At 42.9% G+C, this 27,164-nt stretch overlaps 1 protein-coding gene across 24 annotated transcripts in view; it reads right to left on the bottom strand.

Annotated features, from left to right (window-relative positions):
• NRXN3 (neurexin 3) overlaps nucleotides 1–27,164 on the bottom strand; it is a 1,586,092-nt gene that overhangs the window by 1,061,200 nt on the left and 497,728 nt on the right. For all 24 annotated transcript variants that reach the window (XM_044230674.1, XM_044230680.1, XM_044230666.1 and 21 more), the window contains 2 exons: nucleotides 5,336–5,774; nucleotides 905–1,288 (listed from right to left, as the gene is read on the bottom strand). In XM_044230674.1, the coding sequence (XP_044086609.1) occupies nucleotides 905–1,288; nucleotides 5,336–5,774 (823 nt within the window). The remainder of the gene's footprint in view (nucleotides 1–904; nucleotides 1,289–5,335; nucleotides 5,775–27,164) is intronic.

Here is a 27,164-nt window from a genome sequence, read left to right as displayed (position 1 = left end):
GTCTAAGACACATGCCTTGCTCCAAACTCTTTGCCAAGCTAACTCCTACTCCTGTTTCAAGTCTCAGATTGCAAATTTCTTTCTGGAAGTAGCTTTCTGTGAGCGTCCATGGCATGCTGGGTGCCCCCTGCAAAGGGTCCCCCAAACTTCCATTTTCCTTTTAATGATATTTATGACAATAACTACTATTGTAACAATAGTAGACATTTATTAAGTCATCGTCTACTAACTCACTTAATCATCACCACTACCTTCTGATGTAGGTAACTGATTACCCCTATTTTATAGAGGGGGAAATCAAGTCTCAAAGATATTGATTACCTTGATCAAGTTCACATCACTCCACAAAGGTCAGATTTCTCATTCAGCCTAGCTCCCGTGTTCATGTCCTTTACCAATACATCATGCTGCCTTCTTAGAGAGTTCACCACGTTTGTGATTATTTGTTTCATGACTAAATATTCCAACAGACAGCAACTCCATGAGATCAGGCCTGGGCCTCCCTTGCTCAATAGTGTATTTTTAAAGCCTCATCCAAGAGCTAGCATACAGAAAGCTCCGAAACGCATGAGTTAAATGAATAAATGAAACAGCAGGTTTGTTAGCCCATGCAGAAACCCAAAAGAGAAGTATTCACCCACTCTGGATAGAAAATGTCTCATACTTAATCCAAAAAGTATCATGAACTTGGTAATATTTACTCTAAAGTTTCCCTTTCCAGGATCCAACCCTAGTTCAACAAATTCACACATCCAGAGGCAGAAATAGTATAATTTGGAAAGCAGTGAATGGGAGGAAATGCTTCTGTAACATGGAGAGAGCACAAGCAGGTCTATATTGGGACACACCTGCTATACATGACGCCCACCCGAACCTTGCATGCCACCCATGAGGGCCAACTCACCCCTTTCACAGGTCCTTCCCCAGTAGCCAGTGCCCGTGCAGTCGCAGATGAAGCGGTTCCAGCCGTCCTTGCACACCGCGTTGTTCTTGCAGGGGTAGCTATCGCACTGCTTGGCGCTCATCCGCGAACAGGAGGACTTGACGCCCGCGGCGTTCTGCATCTCCGCCAGCTGCCGAATGTTCTTGCTGCGCCCGTCAATGAACAGGTCACGGATGCAGCCCACGTAGCCATAGTTGAGCATGGCAGTCCAGAGTTCAGTGGGGAGGATGAGGCCAGCACGGTTCTCTGGTAGCCCGCCCAAATACATGTCCCCCTCCAGGTCCAGGATCTCACTCTCCCCGCTGGCGGTGAATGGCGTGCGCCTGCTGTTCACTGATATGGTACCTGGGATGGAAGGATGGAAACAGAGTGAGCTAACAGCCCTCGGGGCATCGCAGGTGAGGCTGCCAGTCAATGAACCAAATGAAAGGATCCCGGAAGGTGCGCTCAGAGACTCATGGTACCTGGCCAGGTGAGAACAATGCAAGCAAGGGGGTCAGAGGCTTCCAGACAGTAGAAAGGAAAAATGTTTGGCCATTTGGTTCCAGTCTTTGCTGCTAAGACACTCTCACTGGTAGGAGGATTCAGGATCATCTCAGTGAACGAAGACCTAAGCTGATGTCTTTGCTCTACAGAGTCTCGGCCGGAAGATCACCTACTGAAGAGGTTAAGAGCAGCCCAGCCGCTGCCTGTGTTTAAATCTCAGCTCTACCAGGTACTAGCTGTGTAACTCTGAAGACATGATTTCACCTGCCACGGCCTCAATGTCCTCATCTGTAAAATGGGAAAATAATTTTCCTCGCAGATCGGCATGATCATTAGATAAGATCCTATGTGTAAACTGCTCCTCAGAATGTGGGACAGAGTAAGGGTTCTGGAAGTGCTTGCTTGAGTCTTTATCCCTCACTTGCCATGCACAAAATGATGGAACCCTCCATGCACTAATACCGTCTATACTGCCATTAGCTACCAGCCCCACCAGTGAATATTTGGAGCATTTCCTTGGAGAAATTTTAACTGGAACATCTTTGTTTATTCATTTAACAAGTAGGTACTGCACACCTGTTGTGTCTCTGGTATACTGGCAGGCACAGAGATGAACTTGACAGGTACGTCTCTGCACTTGTGATGCTGATATTCCAGAGCAGAGAGATGGAAATTAAACAAATGACTCAATAAGCAAGAGAAATTAGGTAATGGTCAGTACTAGGAAGAGAGAAGAATGGGTGGTAGCAGCTTGTGGTTTCTCCTTAAAAATGTATAGTGGATGAAGGCGTCTCCAGGCAGGGGACATGTACGCTCAAACCACAATATTGAAAAGGACCCGGCCATGCCAAGTCCAAGGGGAAGAACATGCCAGGCAGGGGGAACAGCACCTACAAAGGCTCTGGGGTAAGCCAGAGTGTGACTGGAATGGGAGGGCCCGATGAGGGAGCAGGAGACGAGATCAGAGGGGCAGATGAGGCACAGCAGCAGCAGAGCTGTGGACCCATCAACGAGACTGTGCAAACCCTAGAGCCTGGCCTGGGAACTCGGGACTGGGATTCAAGTCCTAAATGGCCTTCGGACCCTAGGCCATTCCCCAAGCTACTTTGCAGTCCATTTTCCTAAACTATAAAATCAAGGAAGCTGTATATGTGCTGCCGAAGCAAGCACTACAATCAAGGAAACTGTAAAATTAAGGTGATATCTGAACATGATGCCAGAAATCTTAAATTTAATTGGTATTCTTAAAGGGCTTTGTTGGTACCAAGATACCTGGGTCTTGCCGTGTATCAGGCAGCCTTCACTTCTGCCTCAGTCTCCGTCCCCTGGGCTATGAAAGGGATAGCCTGAAGGACCGAGAAGACCCTGTAAGATCAAGAGTGAGACACGCACTCATAACAAGAAGGCCAGCCTTAGGGGCTTCTGGGGGGGGTTATGTCAGCGGCACACGCTTCCCCCACTCTATTCTCGAGGTCTTCCCCTGGAGAAATCAGCTTTGCATTTTTGTTTTTAAAATGGTAGAAACCTACATATCAATTGCTCTGTCCTGGTCACCACTGTTAAGTGCTGTGCGTGCTTTTCTGGACTTGATCCTCCTAACAATCTCGCAAGGGAGGAGCTAACAGGGCACCATCTCACAAATGAGGACCTTGAGGCTAGCATCTCCTCTCCTCTCACACTGCTTGCTTTCTCTACCCCTCACAAGCCCACAGAGCGGCCGGATCCCCAACCTGGAAGAGCAGCTTTTGCCAAATAAGGACAGCACTGGGGCGGATTTAAATGTTGGAGCCATAAATACATCCAGAGGGAAATCCGTCCTGTGAGTGTGTGACCACAACCGTTTTGAATGCACTTGATCAAGTTTCAAGAACGAGTCCCCCAACCGGGGAGGGATCGCCAGTCTTCTCCCATGTCAGGCTTCAGCATGAGCAAGGAAGCAGGCACCGCACTCGAGTATGCAGACGTTTTTAGAACTACTCACCCTGGTACATGTTCGTAACTAAAAACATACCAGAAAATAGCCTTGTGACGAAATAAAGTTTAACAGATCATATTAAGTTTGATGTTATGCTGTGTTCATGAGATAAGGATTTGCTTACTCAGTAAATTATTATAGGCATTGATCTAATGTATCAGAATTAGCCAATGTTAGAGCTTCCGGATATGAAATTCAAGGCTTCAGAAATCCAGACAGGTTTGCCAAAGATGGGTCCACCAGTGGTTCTAACAGCTAAGTGCCCCACATGAAAAAGCCATCCGTGCTGGGAATAAGCAGAAGTAAACATCCAACAATTTCTTGTGCTCTAGGCCATCCATGACACAGATAGGAAATCTTGAAGCTGTGTCAGGTCGAGGCTAGCCAATCCTGACATCCATCAACCATAAAGGAACTCCAGAGACCCAAAACACACGGTCCTAAAACCAACAGAAGTGTTTCCCCTATAATTTTAGGACAGCTTTCTGGCTCTGCCCCTGTTGACACTGTATGGGTAAATTTAGAAAGAGAGAGAGAAAGATTCAGCCTCCAGAGAAATTAGTTTTTTGTGTCTTTTCTGTTAAAAAAGTACAAACTGTTAATTCTTACTCAACAAGCACATTTAATTTGAAGCCTCTTGGTTCCGATTAGATTTCAGACAATCAATAAAGCATCCTGCTGGGCACTAAACCAGCCAGGGCTACAATCTGCCACCCGTCTGCCCTCTCGGCAGAACCCATCCAGCTCCTCCTAAGGGCAACACTGCCCATCTCCGTCATCCCTCTGCCTGCAGGATTATGCAGAAAAGCCGTCCCAGGAGAGCTCAGCCATTCCCAGCTGCAGCCTTTGGAGGGAACCTATTGCTTTCTGTTAGCGGCCAAGTGCACCAACATGAAAATGTCCAAATGAAAGACTTTTCATGTTTCCCAAGAGAGAGTCCTTAAAACGACAACAAACACTGCCAAGACCCTTGCTCTTGAGTATAACCCCATCTAAATGGAGAATCAGGAAATCAGTGTGAAATTCAAGTGCTCTAGTTACCACTCTGGGTGACATGTCCTTTCTGATGGCACAGAATGTGACCTTCACTGCCACACGGTCCAGAGAAAGCTAGGCAGACTGTCGGGCATTCAAAAGCTCCAGACTGTGCGCACGCACGTGTGTGTGTGTGTGTGTGTGTGTGTGTGTCCTCCCTCTCTGTTACCATTCCACAGTAGCTATGTACTGCCTGGGGCTCACTTGTTTGATCTGCGGCTGCAGAAACAAACAGAGCCATTTAAACCAAATGTAAAGGTTATGGAGAGGAAGGGAGAGTCAGGGAGGTCTGAGCAAAGAGTGAAATATAGGCTCTCGCACCAAAGGAAGCCTTTAAATTGAACATGACTTCAGGAAAAATCAATTTGCCTTTTCCTTTCTTGTCATAATTTCTCCCTGCAACACGACTCTTGCCAATTACTGAAGGGCGTAGCACTGCATAAACTCTTACACAGTGAAGCTTAGCCTACAGAGTAATCACATAATGCAGCATCTGTGATGTCACAATTGTGTTTCCATGGTGATGAGAAAAAGGAGAAGAAGAAAAGGAGGGGAAAAGAAAAAAAAAAAAAACAAACCATCACACCAGTTACATGACAGCCTCTTTGGTAGGAATGGAAATGCTACTTGTAAAACCGTGCTTGGCTCCAGAGCCTTGGAGCTATCACTGAGACGGCTGTGCCGTCAGCGACAAGAGAAGGAAGACACGTGCACTGTCGGCGAGACAAGATATCTTGTTCAGAAACGTAATCTTACAACAGCCATTAAAGAGAACAGCAAAAGAGTCAAACATGCATGCAAGTGCAAACATTAAAATAAAAAAATATAAAGCCGGCAAACAGACTGAAAAGCTGCAGCTTTCCTCTCTTTTCAGTCCCCATCGTGCCCCTTCCTACCTGATCTGCCATCTCGCTGAATGTCCACGTGGTACCATTCCCCATCGTTGGCTTTCTTCTGGGTGGCCTTGACTTTGATGGTGCCTGAGCCCATGTCAAGCAGCAGGTATAGGTTGCCATCGAGGAGTTCGACAGCAAAGAAGTCCACCTTGGTGTTCTTCTGGCTCCGAGTGTCCTTCCTCTCTTGGGGCTTGCCGTGAGTGAAGAGAATCAGGCCGTTGGGCTCAGTGGTGCGAAAGTCAAAGGAGATGGAACCCATGCGCTTGGTGTTCCATTTGGGCAAACTGATGTATGCCTCTGGGGTCTCGAAGTTGATGGGGTCCAGCGTGGCCACATTCTCACACTTGAATACAACTTCACCATAGATTTTCATCTTGGTGTCCCCGATCCGGGCCAGGCGAGACAGCTCCAGACGGATGTCATTATTCTTATAAACAACCTGTCAAAAGCCAAACAAGTGCCGTATGAATCAATCTTGCGAAGAGTTACCAGCCACTGCTCACTGGGCACCTGGGAAAAAGGCCCAAGAAGAGGCTTCAGGACACAGTGTGTCTGAATCAGTATGAGAAACAGGAGCTACGGCATTTGAAAAAGCATTGGGAGAGACCTGTGAGGTACACATAAGCCCTGGAAAAGCCCACACATTTCTATTTGATTCCTTTTGGGTTGTCTCCTTCCGGCCAATTTTTTTTGTGTTGTCAGAAAGTTGTACAATACAAGTTTGCAAGCAAAAATCAAGAGAGACTGAGTTTCACAAATACTAATATTTAAACACAAAGATATTTACTGAAGTATACTTAGTAACCAGAAACAACCTAAATGACCATCAACAACAGACTGGCACTTCCCATGACGGACAATCATGCAGTTCTAAAAAACAAGGTAGTGCTGGGGATGCCTGGGTGGCTCAGTGGGTTAAGCCGCTGCCTTCGGCTCAGGTCATGATCCCAAGGTCCTGGGATCGAGTCCTGCATTGGACTCCTTGCTCGGCAGGGAGCCTGCTTCTCTCGCTGCCTCTGCCTGCCTCTCTGCCTGCTTGTGTATACTCTCTCTCTATCTCTGGCAAATAAATAAAAAAATCTTAAAAAAAAAAAAGGTAGTGCTCTGGTTTTGACACAGATGCTTTCCAAGAAATATCATTAAGTGAAATTAGCAAGAAACATAGAAGTGTATACTACACTATCATTGTGTTAAATGTGTGTGTGTGTGTGTGTGTGTGTGTGTTGGGGCAGGCATGTGTGTAAGATGTATATATGCTCCTAAATGCATAAAAAAGCTTTGGAAGGAAACACGGGAAACTATAAAATTGTCACTGGGGAGTGGGTTTTGTCAGTTTCATATTCAAGAATAAGAAGGTGACTGATTTTTACAGTACCCTGTTGCACTGTTTGTTTTCCCACCATGCACATGTATTACTAAAAGAAAATTATTCAGTGTTAGAATTGGTAGGGAAGGAGATCTATGTTTTGTGCACATGTATGTGCCCTCCATATACATATGGTGGGAGAATAAAACACCTTAAAACACTAAAAAAGGAAAAAAATTATTAGGATTTTTGAAACCAGGTGTAATCCACATAAAAGCAGGGATTAATGATATTCCCCCAAATCAGAATTTCAGAGGTTGTGCTGTTACTAGAACTGAATTTTGATTGCAGTGCCCTGGGATGGGTCTTGGTCCCCTGATTTCTAAGTAACATCTTTCCAATAAACAGGGGGAAAAAATGACAATTACTTTGCTATGTGCTTTACCTCATCTTATTCAAATTTTAAGTCAGGATCCAGATTTCGGCTCAAGTTCTACATCCACGACCTATGAACTGTGTGACCTTGGCAGAGTCACATAACTTCTCTGGATCTCTCTTCCCCTCTGAAAATGGGAATACATGTGTAAACTACTTTGCAAGGGTGAAATGAGTTGATACATGTTGAGCACTTGGAATGACACAGAGTAAGGGCACAGAAATCTCAGCTCCTTTGTAGGGAGGTAATGTAGCTATTAGTCTCATTTCATCCTTTCCATGACCCCAAAAAAAGATTGTATTATCATCTCCATTTTTAGCAAAATAACAAAACTTAAATACTAAAATAAATCTTACAATCCATCTCAGTGAAAAAATGGGTCATTTCATTTTGACCCATCATGGATGGGTCATTCTAATACAAATTGTTTAATCCCTAATATCCAGCTATAGAATTGTCTCCCTTCTCTTCCCCAGCACCAGGAGAGGGTAGAGCAGAACCGTTGGCCTTTTAATATACAACTAATGACAAATGCCTCACCTACTATATGACCTTGACAATGGGCCTACCCATCATCGGTAACACTGAAAATAACAGTGATATTAATATTTACTGAGCTCCTACTACCAGATACCACGCTAAGGATCTAAAGCCTACCATCCCCCATCAGATGCTGACAACACCCACTTGAGACACCCACCATCATCCCCCGCTTTTACGGATGTAGAGACAGATGTGGAGAGTAGTTAAGGAAGCAGTTCACAGTCAACGACATCTGGTAACTGGCAAAGCAGGCCTTGAACCCAGGGAGTTGGACTCTCACAACCACGTGCTTTACCTCTGTGGCTACTCGGAGTGAGGTCCCTCTAGCAACACCTGGGAAGCTCATCTTTAACATTACATGGAAAATCATGCAAGTTCAGCTTCCTGAATGTCTCATCTGAGCACTATTAAACTAACCGTGTGAAAAGCAGAAATACTGCAGGATCCTTAGGCAATCCATCACTCCAGTAAGCCAGAAAAGAAACAAAGTTTAATGACTGGCAACTTCTCCTTTCTAACCCCACTATTGTGCCCTGGCATGGGAGAGCTCTCTGTCATAAGCAAATTTTGGCTTTCTCTGCATTTGGTTAAATGCCTATGATTCAAATCGCTTGTTAAGATTAATTATTAATGCATAACAATAGCTTAGCCCAGGGGGGCAAACTGAGACTTGGTTCCACTGAATAATAAATAGATAAAGAACTCAAGCATCCCTATGTGAGGCAGGAGAGAAAAAAGAAAATGCCTTTTAAAGGGATGCAGGATAGGGGCCCCTGGGTGGTTTAGTCAGTGATGCGTCTGACTCTAGATTCTGGCTCAGGTCTTGATCTTGGGATCCTGAGATCGAGCCCTGCATCAGGCTCCCCACTCAGTGGGGAATCTGCTTGAGTCTCTCTCTCTCTGCCTCTGTCCTTCCACTGCTCAATCTCTCTTTCTCTCAAAATAAATAAAATTATTTAAAAAAATAAAAATAAAGTGATGCAGAGTACTGTGAAGAGGGACTCTTTGAGAAAAGTATGCGGCTGAGACTGGGACCTGAGGTAAATCACTACAGTGCAGGTTTCCAGAGGGACACACAGGAGAATCAGGGCCACACACTGGCCAAAGTACCAGACTTTTCTCAAAAGCTCTTTCTTTGAAGGTGAGCTCTCACTCTGTTCCATGACCTGGAAATTACTTCTCTATTTACCTGGAGTTCCCTCACCTTTCTTACTGACAGCTGGATAAACTCTCTGAGTCCCATTTCCAAGGACAGGAACTTCAAAAACCTATACTAGAAACAGCTCCCCTTTTCCCCCGGGGCTATTATCAAGATAGAGAGGGATGTTATATGTGGCAGAACACAGAAAACTCTACGCCAATACACAAACCTAGGAAGAAATAATAGCATACCCTTGTCTTCAGTGGTGCTGGCATACTGCCAGAAACTGCCTGGAGCATGGCCTAAAGTTCCGTTGAGAACCCCCACCAAGAAGAAAGGGATAAGAGGACAGGAGCTCTTGTAGCCTGGGGGTCCTCAACTGGGAAGCTCCATGGTTAGCATCCTTGCCTCCCCCACCCGCCTGGTGTAGGACTACGGCCAGGACCACAGCCATGCAGAAAGGTACCAGGGCCTTGGGGAGGGCATGGAGGCAAGAGACCCTGCCAGTCCCCCTTATGAGGCAAATTATTATCTAGTACTGTATTCTCTGTTCAGCTAAAGGCAAGTCCCTGACTGATGACTGAAGGAGGAAGAGACGCGGCATCAAGTGACAGAGAGCAGGCTGGGCTGACAAGCTGCCCCAACAAGGACCAATTAAAGACAAGTGAAAGTGACTCCCCATGAGGGAAGATGTCACACAGACTGAGTGGCAGAGACAGTCACAGAGAATGATAAGCTGGTCTGACTACCCCACACACAGGCTTGTAAAGACCACCATTTGGACTTGTAGCTCGTGTCTAGGAGGCCAAGGAGTAAAACAGGTGAGGACACAGTCCCCCAGCTGAGACAGAGTCTCTCAGAAAAGCTGTACTTCCGTGGCTCCAGAATCCCCGATACAAAGGCACACAGGAGCTACATGAGGACTAAGGCAAGATATGAGAGTGGGAACAATGTAACAAAAACAGTTTCCATCTACTGAGCATCTACAATGTGCCTGATGGTAAGCAAGAGAAACAGGTAGCCCTAGCTGCATTGTACAGACAGGAGACAGGTCTGTGCCCAAGTTCCTCCAGCCACTGAGGAGTTAACTAGAACTTGAACCCAGATCTCTCGGACTATACTGGGACAGGGCAACACTCTAGGGGTGGCAGTTTCAAGGCTCTCCGGTGGCCCACCCGTGCTTACCCTTAAAGCAAAAACCCCTTAATCCATCTTGTCCTACGAACCCATCACACCCGGTATGTCCCATTCTTCCCCACTCAGGAATCACTTCGGGGGCTTCTGTCTGAGCTCAAGTGCAGGTGTTTCTGCATCTTTACCAGCTATGTTTCCCACACCACCGTGCTTTCCTCTCCTCTCCTGGTGCCCCTTCACCAGGACCCACATCCGTACCCACTCCAGGCCCTCTCTGGCTACTCGGGTCCTTGCTGATCCCGCCATGTGACAACATGGAAACCTTTGACTGCCCACCGGTGATGCTGCTATCTTCCTACTGCCCAGACCACTTGCCCTGATCGGAAAAGGAGGGACACTTCCAACTTACATGATGCACCTTGTATATGAAACTCATTCGTGGCACTGGAGTTAGATGGCGGATCCATGAGAATAAATCTAGCGGGCAGACACAGTCCCCACTCACAGAGGTGCTTCTCTTCGTCTCTCTTCCACCTTCTCCGAGACCACTGTGTGCTTGGCTCCCTGAGAACAAGTCTGCATGCCTTCTGCTGTAATGCCACATCCCTCTGCACTCCAGTGAATTAGAAGGAAGGAGGGGATGTGGGCTTGTGCCCTGCAGTGCCCAGATGGCCTCTTGGTACTAGTTCTCCTGCACAGGAACAGGAGAGACCACCACCTGGCTTCTTTTTTCCCTCTTGTTTTTTTAAAGCATCTTCAATCCTCTGTGGGCCTACATGAAGGACAATTTCAGTAAAAACTACCAGATCAGCCTCTAAGACCATCATTTATAGGTCCGTGACTTGATGCCTGAGCACCACTGCTCTGATGGGTCAGTGGAGGACAGCTGACATTCAAGATGCTGGGGGACACTCTCTGAAGTGTCTAGGCTGAACAAAACAGAAGGGCGAGGGGCCAGGGTCAGGGTGCCTTGATACGGAACTGCCTTGATATGTTGACCACAGATCCCAATAAACCCTTTTAGCTTTATACCTATGTGTGGGACAGTTTACATACGACAAGCCAAAGACAAAAATATAGTGATCCACCACCCGAAAATAATCCATTGACAATAGATAATAATAAAATGAGCTTTTTCTCTTTAGCTTCCTGGATAGTGCAGCTTCTAGATAAATGTTCAGGCTAATCTTATTACTGTGTAACATTCCTACTCAGGGTAAAGACATAAATAAGAAGCACTTTTGAAAGAATGTGGCTCCCAGGGCCGCTATAGAATCACACATCCCGCTTTCTCTGCCCTACTTCCCCTCTGTCCTTCAGGCAACTGTATATCTACTTCCCCTCTGTCCTTCAGGCAACTGTTATCTCTGGTCTGTGAATCCCTCCCTATGAACTGTCTGCTCCACTCCTTTGTCACTCAAAACACTCAACCTTGTTTCCTTTAAATAAGCACAGGTCCCATCTTTTCAGTAGACCTCAAACACCCTATCACCAAAAATTATGCACCACACCTTTTAAAATCTGAACAGCATTTCCTTGTACAGGTGCTTAATCAATGCTCATGTCTGCATTAAATTAGCTGCTGGGGGGCACCTGGGTGGCTCAGTGGGTTAAGCCCACTGATCTCATGATCTCAGGGTCCTGGGATTGAGTCCCACATCGGGCTCTCTGCTCGGCGGGGAGCCTGCTTCCCTCTCTCTCTCTGCCTGCCTCTCCGTCTGCTTGTGATCTCTCTCTGTCAAATAAATAAATAAAATCTTAAAAAAAAAAAAAATATATATATATATATATAAATTAGCTGCTGGACTCAAGTGGTTAAGTTAATAGGCTTCAAGGGCTCACTCCCTGGGGCTGGGTCCTGCGCCACCCGTTCCTGCTATGTGACCTTGGACAAAACCGTTAACTTGTCTCGGCGTCAGAGTCTTTCCCCATAGAACTGTGAAAAGCACATCTCACTTCACAGGGTGGTGAGAAATAAAGAAGGTAATGCTGTTGTACACAGAAATACTGGACACAGTTCCTGCCCTTCATAATAAGCACTCAACAAATGGAGTTATCTAACAGTTGTCTACAAATAACTATTCATTTTGTTATTTTCTGTGAAAAGCCAGAACTAAATCAACAGACAGGATAGCCTGGCATGAAGCAATTTTAGGAAAAAAAGGTTTTCTCTGAGCATAGAATCTAAGGTGGCTGTCTACACAAGAGACCGGGCTCAAACTAGTGACGGACAGGATTTAAGAAACTCTAAAGTAGAAAAAAATAAAAGATAAAAATAAAAATAAAAAATATATACACATAATTATCTAATGTGGCATTTATAATATATATAAATGCCTGATGGCAGCCGTTCCTTGTTTCCCTTGCTCTCCCTCTTCTTCTCTCACACACACAGCCTCACCATACGCACGCACAGATTTCGGATTCATTATCACTCACATCTTCTATCAGAATGTACCACTGACTCAACTCCAGCAGTGAAGTCCAAACACAAATGAGACAGCAGATGGTCCTCCTCGCTTCCAAAGTCAGAAGAGCCTAGGATCTGGCATGGCCAGGGCCACATCTGCATCTACATCTGCTCACAGGGGTCCGTGAACTAACTGTGAGTTACACCTAACATCAAAACTAAGGCTCGAAGCTTCACCTGCTTCCTACCATGGACACCACCAAGTTCATGCTTTGTATCCTCTGAACAGTGGGCAGGATCCACCAAAGATCAACACTAAATACCAGAGATGGAAAATGGGAACTGAGTTACAGGCTTACAAAGACAGTAGTAGAATGCTGACAATTAATCAAATGTTTCCAATGTTCAGTGAATCAAGACCATGGGTCAAATCAAACATATCCACGAGCTGCATCCTACAAGGGTTCACCAGTTTATCATCTCCAATCTGTGGTCCCGTTTGTAAGAGTGCCCAGGAAAAGAGACAAGGGACACATGGCAAAGTGGAGTGACAGAAACAATCCAGGCAAACTGATGCTGAATCACCGAAGTCCACAGACCTTCCCACGTTTTGAAAAAAGCTTCTGGTCCTCTGGGCATCCAGGCAGTCAACCAGAGAGAGAGAGAAAGTTGTGGGCCAGTTACTCTGTCCTCTGGAATCAAAAAGCCATGGTTTCCAACCTAAGAGCCTTGCTAATAAGGCTGGTCATTACCACCTGTGCTCAAGACTTAAACACATATTTGTCTGATGGCTTCTTTGTGAAATGGAAATAATTAGGTTGATGCTCAGTTACAGATGGAGACACTAAAATGTTGAAAAAGATTTCTAACCTTTAACACAATCACAGTAAAGGTCTAAATTTTTTTCAAGAAAGAGAACTTTTGAGGACTTTATTCAGTTAAAAAGGCTGATCAGGAACAGGCCACCATAGGTTCACATATCCCATAAAACATAATCCCAGCCAATCAAGCTGGGGGGGAGGTAATCTGGGATACTATAAAGACTTCCTTTATTGCAAGAACCATGTTGGCAGACATGTGTTTCCATTCTTCTTCCTCACAGGTGGTATTCATTGCTAACTGATGTCATTCTATCCTACTCTCTTGCCCATTCAACCCAGATGGAGTCTTAGAATCCTTCTCAAGGCAGTGCTCTAGGAAGTTACTGCGAGTCACTGAGAGGTGTAACTAGAAGTGAACCTATTCTCCATCCCAACACTCTCCACTTTGTTAGTTATCCTCCAACACAAAGTCAACATAATGTAAATTAGCTACGCTAAAATACGGGAAGCATAATCCATGAGAATGTGTTAAATAACCACACTACTTCTAGCTCTAGACCATAGGGGATATGAAGGAGCATGAGGAGGTACAATCCCTGCCATTACATGCTTAGAAAATGTTGAAAAGGGGCTTAAAGGGAGGATATATTTGATATTGGAATTAGAGTAAAACATATTTGTCACTCCAATTAGTGAACATGCAAGGGCCGGTGATCTGAAACTTGACCTGGATTGTATTTCTCTTCCTTCTGCTTCCCAAGAATGGCATGGCCACAGTCCTGTAGACCATAAACTTCATAAACACAGAGGCTATGTGTTTCTGATGTGGTAGCCAATGCATAACCAATGTTCAGCAAAGTTCCTATCACAAAGTAGAGGCTCAATAAATGTACTCTCAAAGTTCCTGCATTTACTTATGTACTAAACAGACCTACCCAGTGAACGCCTACATTTCCTTCTGTCTTAGAATATTTGATGAGGGCACCAACCTGACTAGAGTGAAAGTTACATGTCACAAAGCAGAGGAACTAAGATCAGATGAGTAGGTGGTACCTGATTATGAAAAGCTCTAAAAATACAGACATTATGCAATTGCAAAAAAGGGGGGGGAGCCATTAGAGTAGAAAGGAAGCCTTTAGCGGTTTGACTGGAAAGGTGACAAAATGTACAATGTGCCTTCCTGATTCACTAGGAATCTACTGTTATTTTTATTCCGAAGACTAGAAATGATTCTAATCATCTCACTGTTTTCCCTGAGGATAACATGTCATTCCTCACTTAAACCCTTCAATGATTCTCTATCAACTTCAGAATCAAATGCAAACTTTCCAGCAATTACATAATAGACTCTTCCGGATCTAGTCCCCACTTCACTGTCACCGGCCTTGTCAAATTCCATAGTTCCTCCGGTAAATTTTCCCCCAGGATAAGCCTTATCTGGATTCTCTAACTGAATAACTACTGTTGGCCATTTGAGGCATAGTTTAGGTATCACCTTTTTTGGGAAACCTTCTCTAACTCATTTACTCTGCTCCTACCAACATCTGAGTGCCTCCTCTCTGCCCCCATGGCTCCACGTTCTAACTGCTACCATAGAATTTACCTCATTGTGCTGCTACTGGTTTCCCCAGTAGACCAGAAGACACTCAAGTGGGAGGAAACTGTGCCTTTCTTTCCGTGTCTCCCATTGCCTGACACAAAGTCAGTACATACTTGTGGGAGGATGTGAAAGAATGGGAAGGACAACAGACAAGAAGATACCAAAGACTACTTCTGGATGCCTCTAAATCAAGAAGGACTATAATGCAGAAGGAACTCTCTATATTCATTCTGCTTGACAACAGGTGATGAGATGAGTGAGTAGAAAGCTCAAGTATCACAGTTAAAAAGAATTTGATAGAACCCCTGAATATTTGGTTTTCACTACTGTGCATGCTTAGGAAATGTGCTTGCATTTTAAGTTTACCAATATAAAAAGTTTGGTACCCAAGAGTGGCAGCTGTCATTAGTTTATGTGTCTTGAAAAAACACTAACAGATAAAGCAGCAAAAAAAAAAAAATCACAAATTCTAGCAAGATTCTCAAAGAGATAGGATAACAAAACTCAGCACCAATAGTGCCTCCCATTCTGCAAAGTGCTGAGGGCCAACTGCCCACCTCTTTATGTCAGTGTAGCTTGGACTGCCACAGAAAACACATGGATATTTTGAAACAGTACCTCAGAGCCTTTATTCTCTGTACCCAGAGTCAAAAGGCAAGAATGAATTCCTAACAATGAAGCCTTCTGCCACCAACTGCCCTGAAAGAAGATAGATTACAATAGAAATGTCAAATGGCTTTTGGAGAAAGAGATTATATAAAAGGTCCAAATGCAAAAGAACAGGGGGAAATACTATAAAAAGATTCAGTAAAATAGAACCTTCATAGAAGTCTAACACAATTAGCCGGAAACAACAGGAGTATATGAGAAGGTATTCTATGGAGCCCCGACAGAAGCAATGAGTTCAGAACCATGGATAGTGACACATCACCCCAAGAGATGCTGACCAATAGGCAAGTTCCATGACCATTCTCTGGGGCTGAGAAGCCAAGTTTACACTGGCATTCTGCAGTTCAACTTCTTATAATATGAAACTCATTCATTTATATAAAGTACACAGGGACCAGAATTGTATGACTTCCTGATGGCCAAGCAACTTCCAAAGAAGGAGATCTGTCAGAGGCAATTACAAACTAGTTCTTGCCCTAGCCTGCTAATAAGCACCTCTGCTTCTGGCCTCATGAAGGTTCTCACCAATTGGCTCTTCAAAGTGGTCCAAAGAGCCCCTCTGCAATCATCAGAAGAGGTGAGGAAAGTGATAGCAAAAATATGCCAGCCTGGCAGGTAACTGATAACAGAATCATTTCCAAGCAGGAAATGGTTCTAGGAATGCAAGTAAGAGCTGGGTTCAAACTAACAATAATATAGGCAGAAATGCTAGGACTCAACCTGATATTTTTCTGAACAGGTTTCTTTATTCTTTGTTAACTTCAAAATAGAGTTATGCAACAAAGAAGGTTCCCCTTCTTTTCTTAGGGTTCTCTTCTAAGGTGATAGTACTGAGCCCCAGTACTTAAACCTATGAATTTATGTTACCTTTAGTAAATCTGCAGAGACCTATATAACCACTAGATGTCCCTTGTGCCATGCAAAACTAACCTGAAATGAATTTCACTACCAGTTACACAAATCACATTTAAAGATAGCTTTTCTAAGTCTTGGATCTTAAGGTGTCAATTATAATTTCTATTATGACTCACTCCTCATTTATAGTGTGTCCATTTCTATACTATTTCTGTGATATTTTATTACAAGATATAAATTATAGGCAGGGAATAGGAAACTATAATGAATTAAAATTCTTTTAGAGGTAGAAATGAAGGAGAAAAAGGCAGAGAGAAATACTGGGAAAAAAGGGATATAGAATGCCTAAGAGGTCTAAAATTCATTATCACTCTCAAGAATCAAATAAGTTTTCATATAAATGGAGAAACCCACAAGCTCAGCTTAAATTCAATTTTTCCATTCTGAGATCTTGCAGTCTTACATTCAATGAAACAAGGAATGGTACATGTTTTTAGTTACATGTCCAGTTTTATCAATTAAGAATGGCTGCCTAGGGCATGTAGTAGTAAAACTATTATTCTGTGACCAGTGACAGGGAATGGTGGCCAGGAGGGTATGCATTTTCAGAACCTGAGTTAACCCACTAGCTCCAAGCCTCTCAGCCTTGGGATGACTCTGAGTGGTCGTGACCGCGGTACAAGCAGTGACAGTCAACCTTAATGGAGGGCTTCCTGGGGGCCAGGTACTGTTCTTCGTATTTTACATACAAATTTTTAATCCTCACCTGAGAAATAGCTAAAGCAAGACATGACATTACTGTTGAGAGTTGAATAGGGCACTATTCATAATTCACCCGAACAACAGATGTAACCCAGAACTCTCCAAGGACACCTGGGGGATACAGATGGCCAGCCTATTTGATCCTCACACTCCTGTGACCTGAGAGACAGCATCAACAATGGTTAAGAGCACAGGAGCTGAAGGCAAGCTCTCTGGCTTGTTCTTTCTGTGTTGTCTGCACACATTACTCCACTGTTCTGCACCTTGATTTCCTCATCTTTGGAGAGGGGTAATAACAGCACACTTATTTCATAGGATGGCCATGAAAATTAGCAGATTAGGTATACAGAACTTGTTTAGAATACCTCATAGCACACTGTAAGGGTGGGTTCCTATTATCCTCATTTCACAGAGGAGGAAACTTTGGATTAGAGAATTTAGTATCTGTCTAAGATCACACAGCTATTATGTAATAGAGCCAGAATGAAGCACAGGTTAAGTCTGGCTTGAGAGCCCGTATGCTCAATTACTCCTTAACTCCTAGCCTCTACACAACAGAAAAGAAATCAATATTTCTTTAAGATCACTCCTTTAATCCAACTTCCCCAGCTATGTGGATTATAAAAGAATCACTGGAAAAGTCCATCTCTCCTGCCTGTGGCTTAGGCTAGCAAGTCACAATCAAGTAGGCACACTGAATAAAGCATGTTAAGGGAAACCCATCAAATCTCGTGGGGTCTATGCCCTCTTGAGACTATAGGAGAGTGACGTAAAGTAGGTATAGAGGAGCCAGGAAGAGTCTTCATCCCAGGCTCTGCTATGAAGTTCTTCCCTAACTCAAGAGTTGACAACATCCCAGCTCTGACTTTGCTTGGGGCAGCTTACTCTAGAGCCATTTCTCTCTCTTGATATCACATCAATCCCCCTCGCAGGGACCACCTAGACCCTTTGTGATCTTCCTGATGAAACAGTTGGCCAGCTATTGCCAGACACAGAAGAGCGAATGCCAGACAAGTTGAGCACACCTGTTCCCCCAGAAATAAACCACAATCCATCCAAAACAGAGCCAGATAATAGGAATTGGCTGCCACTGCTGACTTGACTGGAACGCCAACCAGTTTTTCTAGTTACTTAATTAGCTCCTCAATAAGAATTTTTATTTTTATACTGAGCACTGGGACTGTTCCTGTGCCTGCCTGTCCAGTGACATTAGACTGACCTAAATTAGCCCCTTCCAGATAACAACTCTTGGCTTTTTTTAAATGGGTCATAAGTTTGCAGGCTATTTACTCATGAGGTGTGTCTGTAAGCAAACCGAGTTCCTAGAAGACTAATCACTTTGAGTCTGCAAAGGGGAAAATCATCTGTCTCTGTAGCAGGCTGGATAATGTTCCCCTGACATCATGGACTCATCCCTGGGAGCTGTAGTTATCTTACTGGAAAAGGGTCTTTTCAAATGTGATTAAATTAAGGCTCCTGAGGTGACAGAATCCCGTATTATCCAGGTGGGCCCTAAATCAGACACAGACAGAAGGTGGCAATAAGAGAGTAGAGGCAGAAATTGGAGGGACAGAGCCACAAGGCAAGGGATGTTGGCAGCTACGAGAAGCTGAAAGAGGCAAAAGACAGATTCTCCCCCCCAAGAGCCCCCAGAGAGAGCACAGCACTGCCTACACCTTGATTTCAGCCCAGGGAAATTGATTTTGGACTTCTGACCTCCAGAACTATGATGAAATAAATTTCTGCTATGTTAAGCCTGTTGTCATTTGTTACAGCAGCTGTAAGAAATTAATTTTTTTACATTTTTTTCTGCTCATTCCCTAGCTCCTGTTGGTCTGACTTGCAATAATCCCCCAGGGCGAGGTCTGACTACTGTGAGGTTTGCCATAAGCTGACTTCTCTTGTTTAGAAAGAAAAAAAAAACAAGTAAAAACGGAAAATTCTCTAGCCCATCAATGCTAGTAATCCACTCTTAGTTCTGAGCTGTCACTCAGTCCCCGAAATTGAAATTACGAGCTAAACTTAGCTATCAGATTTTCAATTCCACAGTTTTATCAAGTGAATGCTTATATAATAAAGAGAAGCTGCCTGACTTTCACAACTCACTGTAATTGGAGTTCAAATCAAAGCAAAAATTAAACTTAAGAATTAAACAAAACATGAATTATGCATAAATCACTGTGCCAGGAGCTATCTAATTTTTATAACACAATCTCTTCCCTGAAGACATTTTCTGTGAAAAGATAAAACATGTCTATTGTTTTCTGTGGAAGACAAACATGTCTATTGTTACTCATTTGCCAAGCACTTACTGAGCAACTACTATATCCAAAGGTCCATGCTGGGAAATGTGAGGGATACAAGGGAGAAAGAGACACTGGTTCTTCCTTCAAAGAACTCAACTCTACTAAAGGAAACAGACATGGACTCATATATTCAGTTACTCATACACTCGTGATCTAGTCAGTGTCATGTTCTGTGGAAATACAAAAATGAAAAAGATACGGCAATGAAGTCCTCTGTTAGAAGGGGAGACAATCAGAAAAGTTAACAACCTCCATGAGAAAGATTTTGTAAAAGGTATTCTTAAGGGCACCTGGGTGGCTCAGTGGGTTAAAGCCTCTGCCTTCGGCTCAGGTCATGATCCCAGGGTCCTGGGATCCAGCCCCACATTGGGCTCTCTGCTCAGAGGGGTACCTGCTTCCTCCTCTCTCTCTCTGCCTGTCTCTCTGCCTATTTGTGATCTCTGTCTGTCAAATAAATAAAAATCTTTAAAATAAAAAATAATAATAACATTAAAAATAAATAAATAAAAGGTATTCTGAATTACCAGGGATGGGCTCCTAATTCAGGCTATAGGGAGGGGGTAAGGGGTAATCAGAAAATGCCTTTCCACAGGGTAGTGTACTAAGGTGAGACTAGAAAAAAAAATCGGCATTGGCCAGGAGAAAGAGGAAAGTAAGAGAAATAACATGGGCAAAGAGACAAGGGTGAGAAATCTTAACATATTCATAGAGTGCAGAGTGATCAGCAGGGCTGAACTGTATCTAGTGAGAGTGGTGGTAAGAGCAAGACACTGGATAAGAAGAACCTAGAAGACCCCCTACATCCAAATGACCAGTTTTAACTTGATCTTAATGGCACCAGGGAACCACTCAGGCAGGGGAAGGACAAGGTCAGGTTGGCATCATATAAAAGATTAATCTGGTGGTCACAAAGGAAATAAATTAAAAGGAAGCAAGAGAAGAAGTAGAAAAACAATTTGAAAATCTATAGCAATATAACATATATAAGACCCAAAATATTAATTACAAGGAAAAGAATTATTTTTGGCTTGGGGATGATATGTGTGAGAGGAAAGAAAAATCCATCAAGAAAATGAGAATTAGATGATTAGGCTGATAAAATAGGCTCACCCCCAAATTATAGTTTTAAATATGAAACTGAGCACTGAAGATCCAAAGCAGGTGTCTGAGAAGAAAAACAAGCAGAACCGAGTTTCATGAAGGGCAATACGACAACTGAATAGGGTATTTACCCAAAAATCCACTCATGAACAAATAACGCCCATGTCTAGAACAGTGATGGTAAAAATGGAAAAGGGATGGCAGGGGGAAGAGTCTAGAAAAATTTCAGAGGGAAAAAAAAAATGATAGGGCTTGATGACTTGTCGAAGGTTCTGGGAAGGCTGGCCCTGTACTGACCAGGTCTGCTGAGGCATCCAGTCCTCCCCCTAATAGTGATAAGGAAAGACCGCTGGACTTGCTGGTCTAATACCTATAATGAAGGATACATACTAAGTGCCCAAGAACTATGATAAACGCTTCCTACTTAGAATCTCCCAGCATCTTCACCTCCTTTTATAGACGAGGAAACAGAGACGGGGAAATTAAAAAAAGTCATAAAGCTTTCAAGTGGCAGAGCTGGGATGTGCACTCAAGTCTTCTCATTCCCAAAAGTATTCTCAAAAGCATTAGGCTTTATGATTGGCTTATATATCCCGATTTGCTCTGGATAGAAATGCTTAGAAACAACCTTTGTTTAGCCATGATTTTATTATGATTTCTCTGGAAATCATCCCCATCTGGGGAATCCTAAGATCACAAAACAAACAAACAAAAAAATGGTAACAAAAAACTTCAACAAAGACTCACCTACTGTTGCATATTTGAATCAGAAGTTACTCCTTTTACTAACTTTCTTTAGAATCCCTATCAACAGTGGATAGAATGCATATGAACAGCTAAGAAGCTTGGTACCATCTAATCTGGTCACAGTGGAGTGATCAAGGGGACAAGGCAGTAGGCAAGGAGCTTGGGGGAACACATGGCAACTGCGGGACTGTCCTACTACCAAAAGTCTAATAGATGTCCTGAGAGAAAGCCAAGACTTTGCCAAAACACACCCGCTCTTACCTTACCTTCGAGTTTATTTTTGGACTGGCATGGAAGTAAGCACTATCAGATGTTTCATTTAATGTTTCCTAAGGATGAATCGTGGAACATTACATCAAAAACCAATGTATTATACCTTGGCTAACTGAATTTAAATTAAAGGAAGAAAGATAACAGGGCAGAAGAAAAAATAAAAGCTAAAAAAGTAGAAAAATTTTTTAAAAAATGCTTCCTAAGGAAATGTTTACACTAAAAAATTATAGTAAAGTGTTTCTACCACTCAACAAAGCAAATAAGACTAGATCAGATTCATGCTTCCAGAATTTTCCAAGGACTTTTCCTCAAACTTTCACAGCACTGACCCTACATGATTACTATACTCCCCATTTTTTTTTTAAGATTTTCATTTATTTATTTGACAAAGATCACAAATAGGCAGAGAAGCAGGCAGAGAGAGAGGAGGAAGCAGGGTCCCGGCTGAACAGAGAGCCCGACGCGGGGCTCAATCCCAGGACACTAGGATCATGACCCCAGTCAAAGGCAGAGGCTTCAACCCACTGAGCCACCCAAGCGCCCCAGATGCTCCCCATTTCTGATAGGTCCCTTACTGGCTATGCTTTCTGTATTTACCACAATCTGAGGACTGAGGAGAGACATGAATAATGGTATCCTGCCCCCTACCCTCTTTATAGGGAGCCCTTATTCCTGAACGAGTGTTAGGATCTGTCTAGGGCTCCCTTACTTTTATTCAAACTGTGAATACACAGAAAAGAATAAAAATCCAGAGACACTAGAGTGTCCCTAGATCTAAGGCAAAGAAAAAGCAAGGAATCAACTTGAATTCCATCAGCAACTTTAAATCCACTGCCTAACACCTAATAACGAACAGAGAAAGTCGAAAGTCGCGGTGAAATAAATTGAGACACTTAGCTTTTATCTCTTTGGCTACTATCACTGGCTTCCATTTGACTGTGTGGCTAGAGAATACAGTTCCAAGAAAAACCAATAAAAAGAATTTTATGTAACCACAGATGAAAGAGGAGAAACATTTTACTACCTTGTCTGGCAGCATTCAAAATACTGTGTTTTAACTTAGTTGCTTTCTAAGATAAAACAGACTTAACTCATGAGCGAATAATTACTAATGTCCTATTAATTAAATTTAAATTAGGGCTCAGTCCTCAGAATATTTGATGTCTCTGAAATCGCTTTTTTTTTTTTTTTAATCACTCCCTTCGCAAAATTCCCTTTTCCAGGGTTTCCTCATTGTACACTTTCCAGGGAACTCTTCAATGACTCATTTTCTGCCTCTGTCATCAGCATCATTTCCAAAATCCTTAAGAAGAGGCTTTTCGCCAGCATCTGAAGAAGGCTTTCTTTCCCATTTTCACTATTTTACCTCAATTGGAAATTTCACCCATTCACTATCTTTTATCTCTAAACCCAAACAGTTTCCAAAAGCCCAAGGCCCACATCTGAATTGTCTGCTAGAATAATCCATCTATCTAAAATTAAAATTCCCTCCAGAACTTTAAAATCAACCTGCATTCATCAATTCCTTCTCCTGACCTCCTTTATGTCTGTTAATTGTTACCCTAGTTTTCTTGTAGAAACGGCTGATCTTTCTCTCCTCATTGCCTTTTTTTTTTTTCATTGCCTTTTGTATCAATTTGTTACCAAGTCCATTGGACTCTGTAGCCAACACGTCTTCACATTCTTTGTCTCTGCTCCATTCCTGCTGCCGCTGGTTCAAATTGGCCTCCATTTTGTTTAATCATCCAGTAAATAACCATAGAGAACCTACAAAATGTTCGGCTCTGTAATGAATGACATGGTCCCCGACTTTTAGGAGCTCACCTCTCATGTAAAGATGTTACACATGTAAACATATGTAGGTACTTTTAGGAGCTCACCTCACCATGTAAAGGTGTTACACATGTAAACATATGTAGGTACGGTGACGTCAGAAGAGGATTATGTGGTACATTATGTGGTACATTCAATGGCCCATCTATTCCTCACACTGCTGTCCTACCCTTGATCTGTAGTCCCTAACACAGTAATAGTCCAGAAAGGAAGGAACAACTGAACTAAGACAGTGGCAATAGGAAGCCAGAGATGAGTCAAGTCAACATGCCTTAGGGACAAATGGGCCTTGGATGAATGTTTAAGGAAAGAAGGGGAATAATAATGACTTTCAGGTCTCTGGCTTAGGTAACTGGGTAGATGTCAAGTTACTGATAGGAAGAATGAGAAATCCTGAGAAGGGAGAGAGAGAGGAAAGGGGAGAGAGAGGTATAAAGGCAAGTGAATTAAGAAATCAACAGACCACCAGGTCTGAAAAGGAGCCAAATTACACTCCAGAGAAGGGGTGCCATAAGACCACATTATTCCTAGCTATAAGGAGGAAACACTCCATGTTTATCCTATTTGATATTAAGATACATAGTTATCAAAAAAAAAAAAAGATACACAATCACCAAAAAAAAAAAAGATACGTAGTCATCACTTTACCCTGAAGCTACGATCCGGGACTGTTCACCCACATAGCTTCCTAAAGCTAACTAACTTGATTGGAGAAGAAACTTCTGCCAAATTATTCCAGGGACACTGTATCTCTTGTCTTCCCTCTGGGCACTTCTTTTGCCTCCTGATTCTGTAATCTTTCCTAGGAAAATGAACTGCAAGAACTCAGGGGGGAAGCTGGCGCATCTTTGAAGTACACACCAGGTACTCAACACATAATCCAAGCGCTCTTGATACGTCCTGTCATATACATTAGAGCACATGCCCATAAGGAATTCTAACCAAATTATTAAAATGCCAAAATAATGCATCTAATGAGACCTGATGGTGATGCTGACTGTTTTAATAATGGTGATGGTGACAATGATGGAAGAGGAGAAGGAAGAGACAGTGATGAGAATGTCATTAACCATATCTTTAAGTCAGTTTTAGAGACATTTCAAAATGATGAGAGGAAACGATAGCAAAGAGAATATAAAAGTGAAGCACATCAATCCCACTTATTTGAGGTTGAAAAAAAAAAGATACCTTAAGTGTTCCACAGTTCTTAGGCTATATATTTAATCAACTACAGCAGAGTCTACTGCAAATTTGGCCTGAAAGTACACAATGTGTGCTACATATTTATGAGAACACAGAACCTGAAGAAAAACTTCTTGAAAAGGTATTGAAACTCTCTTCCTTTGATTTCTAGGACATATGATCTATCTCCTCAACCTATTTTCTCCCATTTCTTAACTAGCTGCTCTTTCTTCCCCTGATGTTATTAATGCATGTGTTCCCTACGGCTCAACCTTGATGTCTCCATGCTGTTCTCTCTACACTTTTCCTATCAGAGCTCATCTACACTCCCTCCCCTAACTCTTCTCTATGCAGGGGGCTACTAAATATTTAGGGTAGCTCAGATTCCTCTTTATGTTCAGACTCTTATCTCCAACTAATATCAGAGTCTGTTCCATTGGACGGCCTTACTTTCAGATCAAAGTATTTCAAATATTGCCCACCCCAATTCCAACCCCATTTTACTGCTCTGAGTACAGGAAAACTCTTCCAAAAGTTGTCTACAGCCACTGTCATCAATTCCTACAGTTAATCATTCCTTCCTTGATCTATTTCAAATGAGTCTTCCACCCATACCATACCACTGAAGTGGTCCACAACCTGCCAGAACCAATGACTGTTTCTCAATTCCTTCGACCTCTTGGCTTGCGCTTCTTCTGGCAAGACTGACCTAAAGATCTTTTAAGATTCCATACTCTCTTCCAACCCCACCAACCATTAAAATGTTTTGTCAGCTTTTCCTCTGTAAGACCTCTCCTTGTAGAGAGCCCAAGAGCTCTCTCTTTGGCCCTCTCTCTCTTCCAACTACATTCTGGAATGTAAATATCCATTTTCATTAAATATCATATATATTTTAAATATCATATATATTTTTTTATGCTCAAATTTATATAACTAGCCATTGATTTCCTCTGATCATCAGACTCATATTTCCAACTGCCTTCTTGACATCTCTGTGGAACAGGCTTTTAAACTAAACATGGCTAAAACAGAAATATTGATTTCACTTTCCCAAGCACACTTCTCTCAAGAACACCCACTTAGATGGTGTTATTAACAGTTATCTAAACCTGGAATATCTCATGGTGTCATTAGTGCTGCTGGCTGAGTAATTCTGACCCTTTATACCACCCCCTCCTCCCACACAGGAGAAGACCGTATTTCTGGGCCACCTTGTGGTAGGTGGAGCTGTGTGGTTACTTTTGTCCAATTAGCTTTGAGCAGAATTGATATGTGTCATTACCAGGCCAAATACTGAATGGCTCCAGTATGAAGCCCTCTAAATTTCTGTTTTTCCTTTTCAATGTTCCAGTTAGTGGTTACCCTGTCATTCTGTGCCCCAGAGTGAGGAAGATTATAAAAATATCAAAGGATCCACAAAGGATATGATGTGTTAGTGATACACGGGAGGAGTTTGTTACCACAACACAATCTAGCTTATCCTGACTAATAAGGATATTTTCAATTACTCACCTCTCACACCCACAACCAATTCATCAATAAACCTTATTCACTCTACCTCTATTCATCCATGCACTTTTTACCATCTCCATTACCACTAAGTATTCCACACATTTCCTTGCCTAGAAGGTAGCAATGGCCAGCAACCCCTCTTCAGTCTCTACTAGTACACACTACGGGCCATCTGCCATAGACCAGGACAAGGGATTTTTCTAAGTTCAAATCAGTCATTCCCCTACTAAAAAGTGCTAAAAAGTGGCTTTTCACTGTAATCAGAATAAAATCCAAACTCCTTCCCATGGCTTAAAGGCTCTATATAGCTTGGTCTTGCTTAATTCATTCTTTATTTTATATCCCTTCAGCAAGTACCTACTTCTCATGTACTTGTATTTGTTGGCCCTTTGACTTCTTGCCAAGCAAGCCTCAGCTCCCTCCCAACTCAACTCTCGAAACAATCCCTTACCTTCTACTCCCTTATCAGGAGTACTGATAAGTACTCCTCCCTTATTTGTTTCCCTTCCTCATAGCATCTAAGTCGCCACATATTCTTAGATCTGTAGTCTTACTCTCTTTTCCACCTACTAGAATATGAGATTGAGGAAAGCAGGGGCTTGGGTGGGTGGTAATGTTCACTTGTGCACATCTAACCTCAGCAGAAGTAACGTCCAGTAAGCTAACAGTGAAATAGGGTGATTTGGTGAGCCTTCCTCACGTTTCTAAAATTCCCCAAACACTAAGAATCCTGCTAAGCCTTCAGAGCCCTTCAGGATTTTTAAGTCTCTGGACTTTGGAATCTTTGATTTTGATTCTATAGGTCAAATATATTGATACTTACATATATAGAGGTACATACTTAAACTATGACATACACAAACAAAAGTGTGCACGCGCGCACACACACACACACACACGTTTCTAATCTCACACCTAACCAGGTGTTGCCAGTCCAATTTCTCAACAAGAGGGAAACTCTTTGGGGCCAGCCCAGTCCTCTCTTACTTCCTCTCCCCAACTCCAAAAACTTTCTTTTCCAATGTGCTCCACTATCACCACAGAGAACTAATAAGGGGTTTTTTTTTGTTTTTTTTTTTTGAGTGAGATGTCATCTTTGTTGAACCCAAGAGTTTCTGACAAGTCCTGACTAAGTCTTTTGCCCCAATAAAGAACTGTAAAGTCATTCCCGGGAGACGGCCCACTAGGACGCAATAGC

Source organism: Neovison vison, chromosome 13, assembly GCF_020171115.1.
Source record: "Neovison vison isolate M4711 chromosome 13, ASM_NN_V1, whole genome shotgun sequence".
NCBI classification, from domain to species: Eukaryota; Metazoa; Chordata; class Mammalia; order Carnivora; family Mustelidae; genus Neogale; species Neogale vison.
Note: the sequence above shows the minus strand (reverse complement) of the source record. Positions and strands in the feature narration are given on the sequence as shown.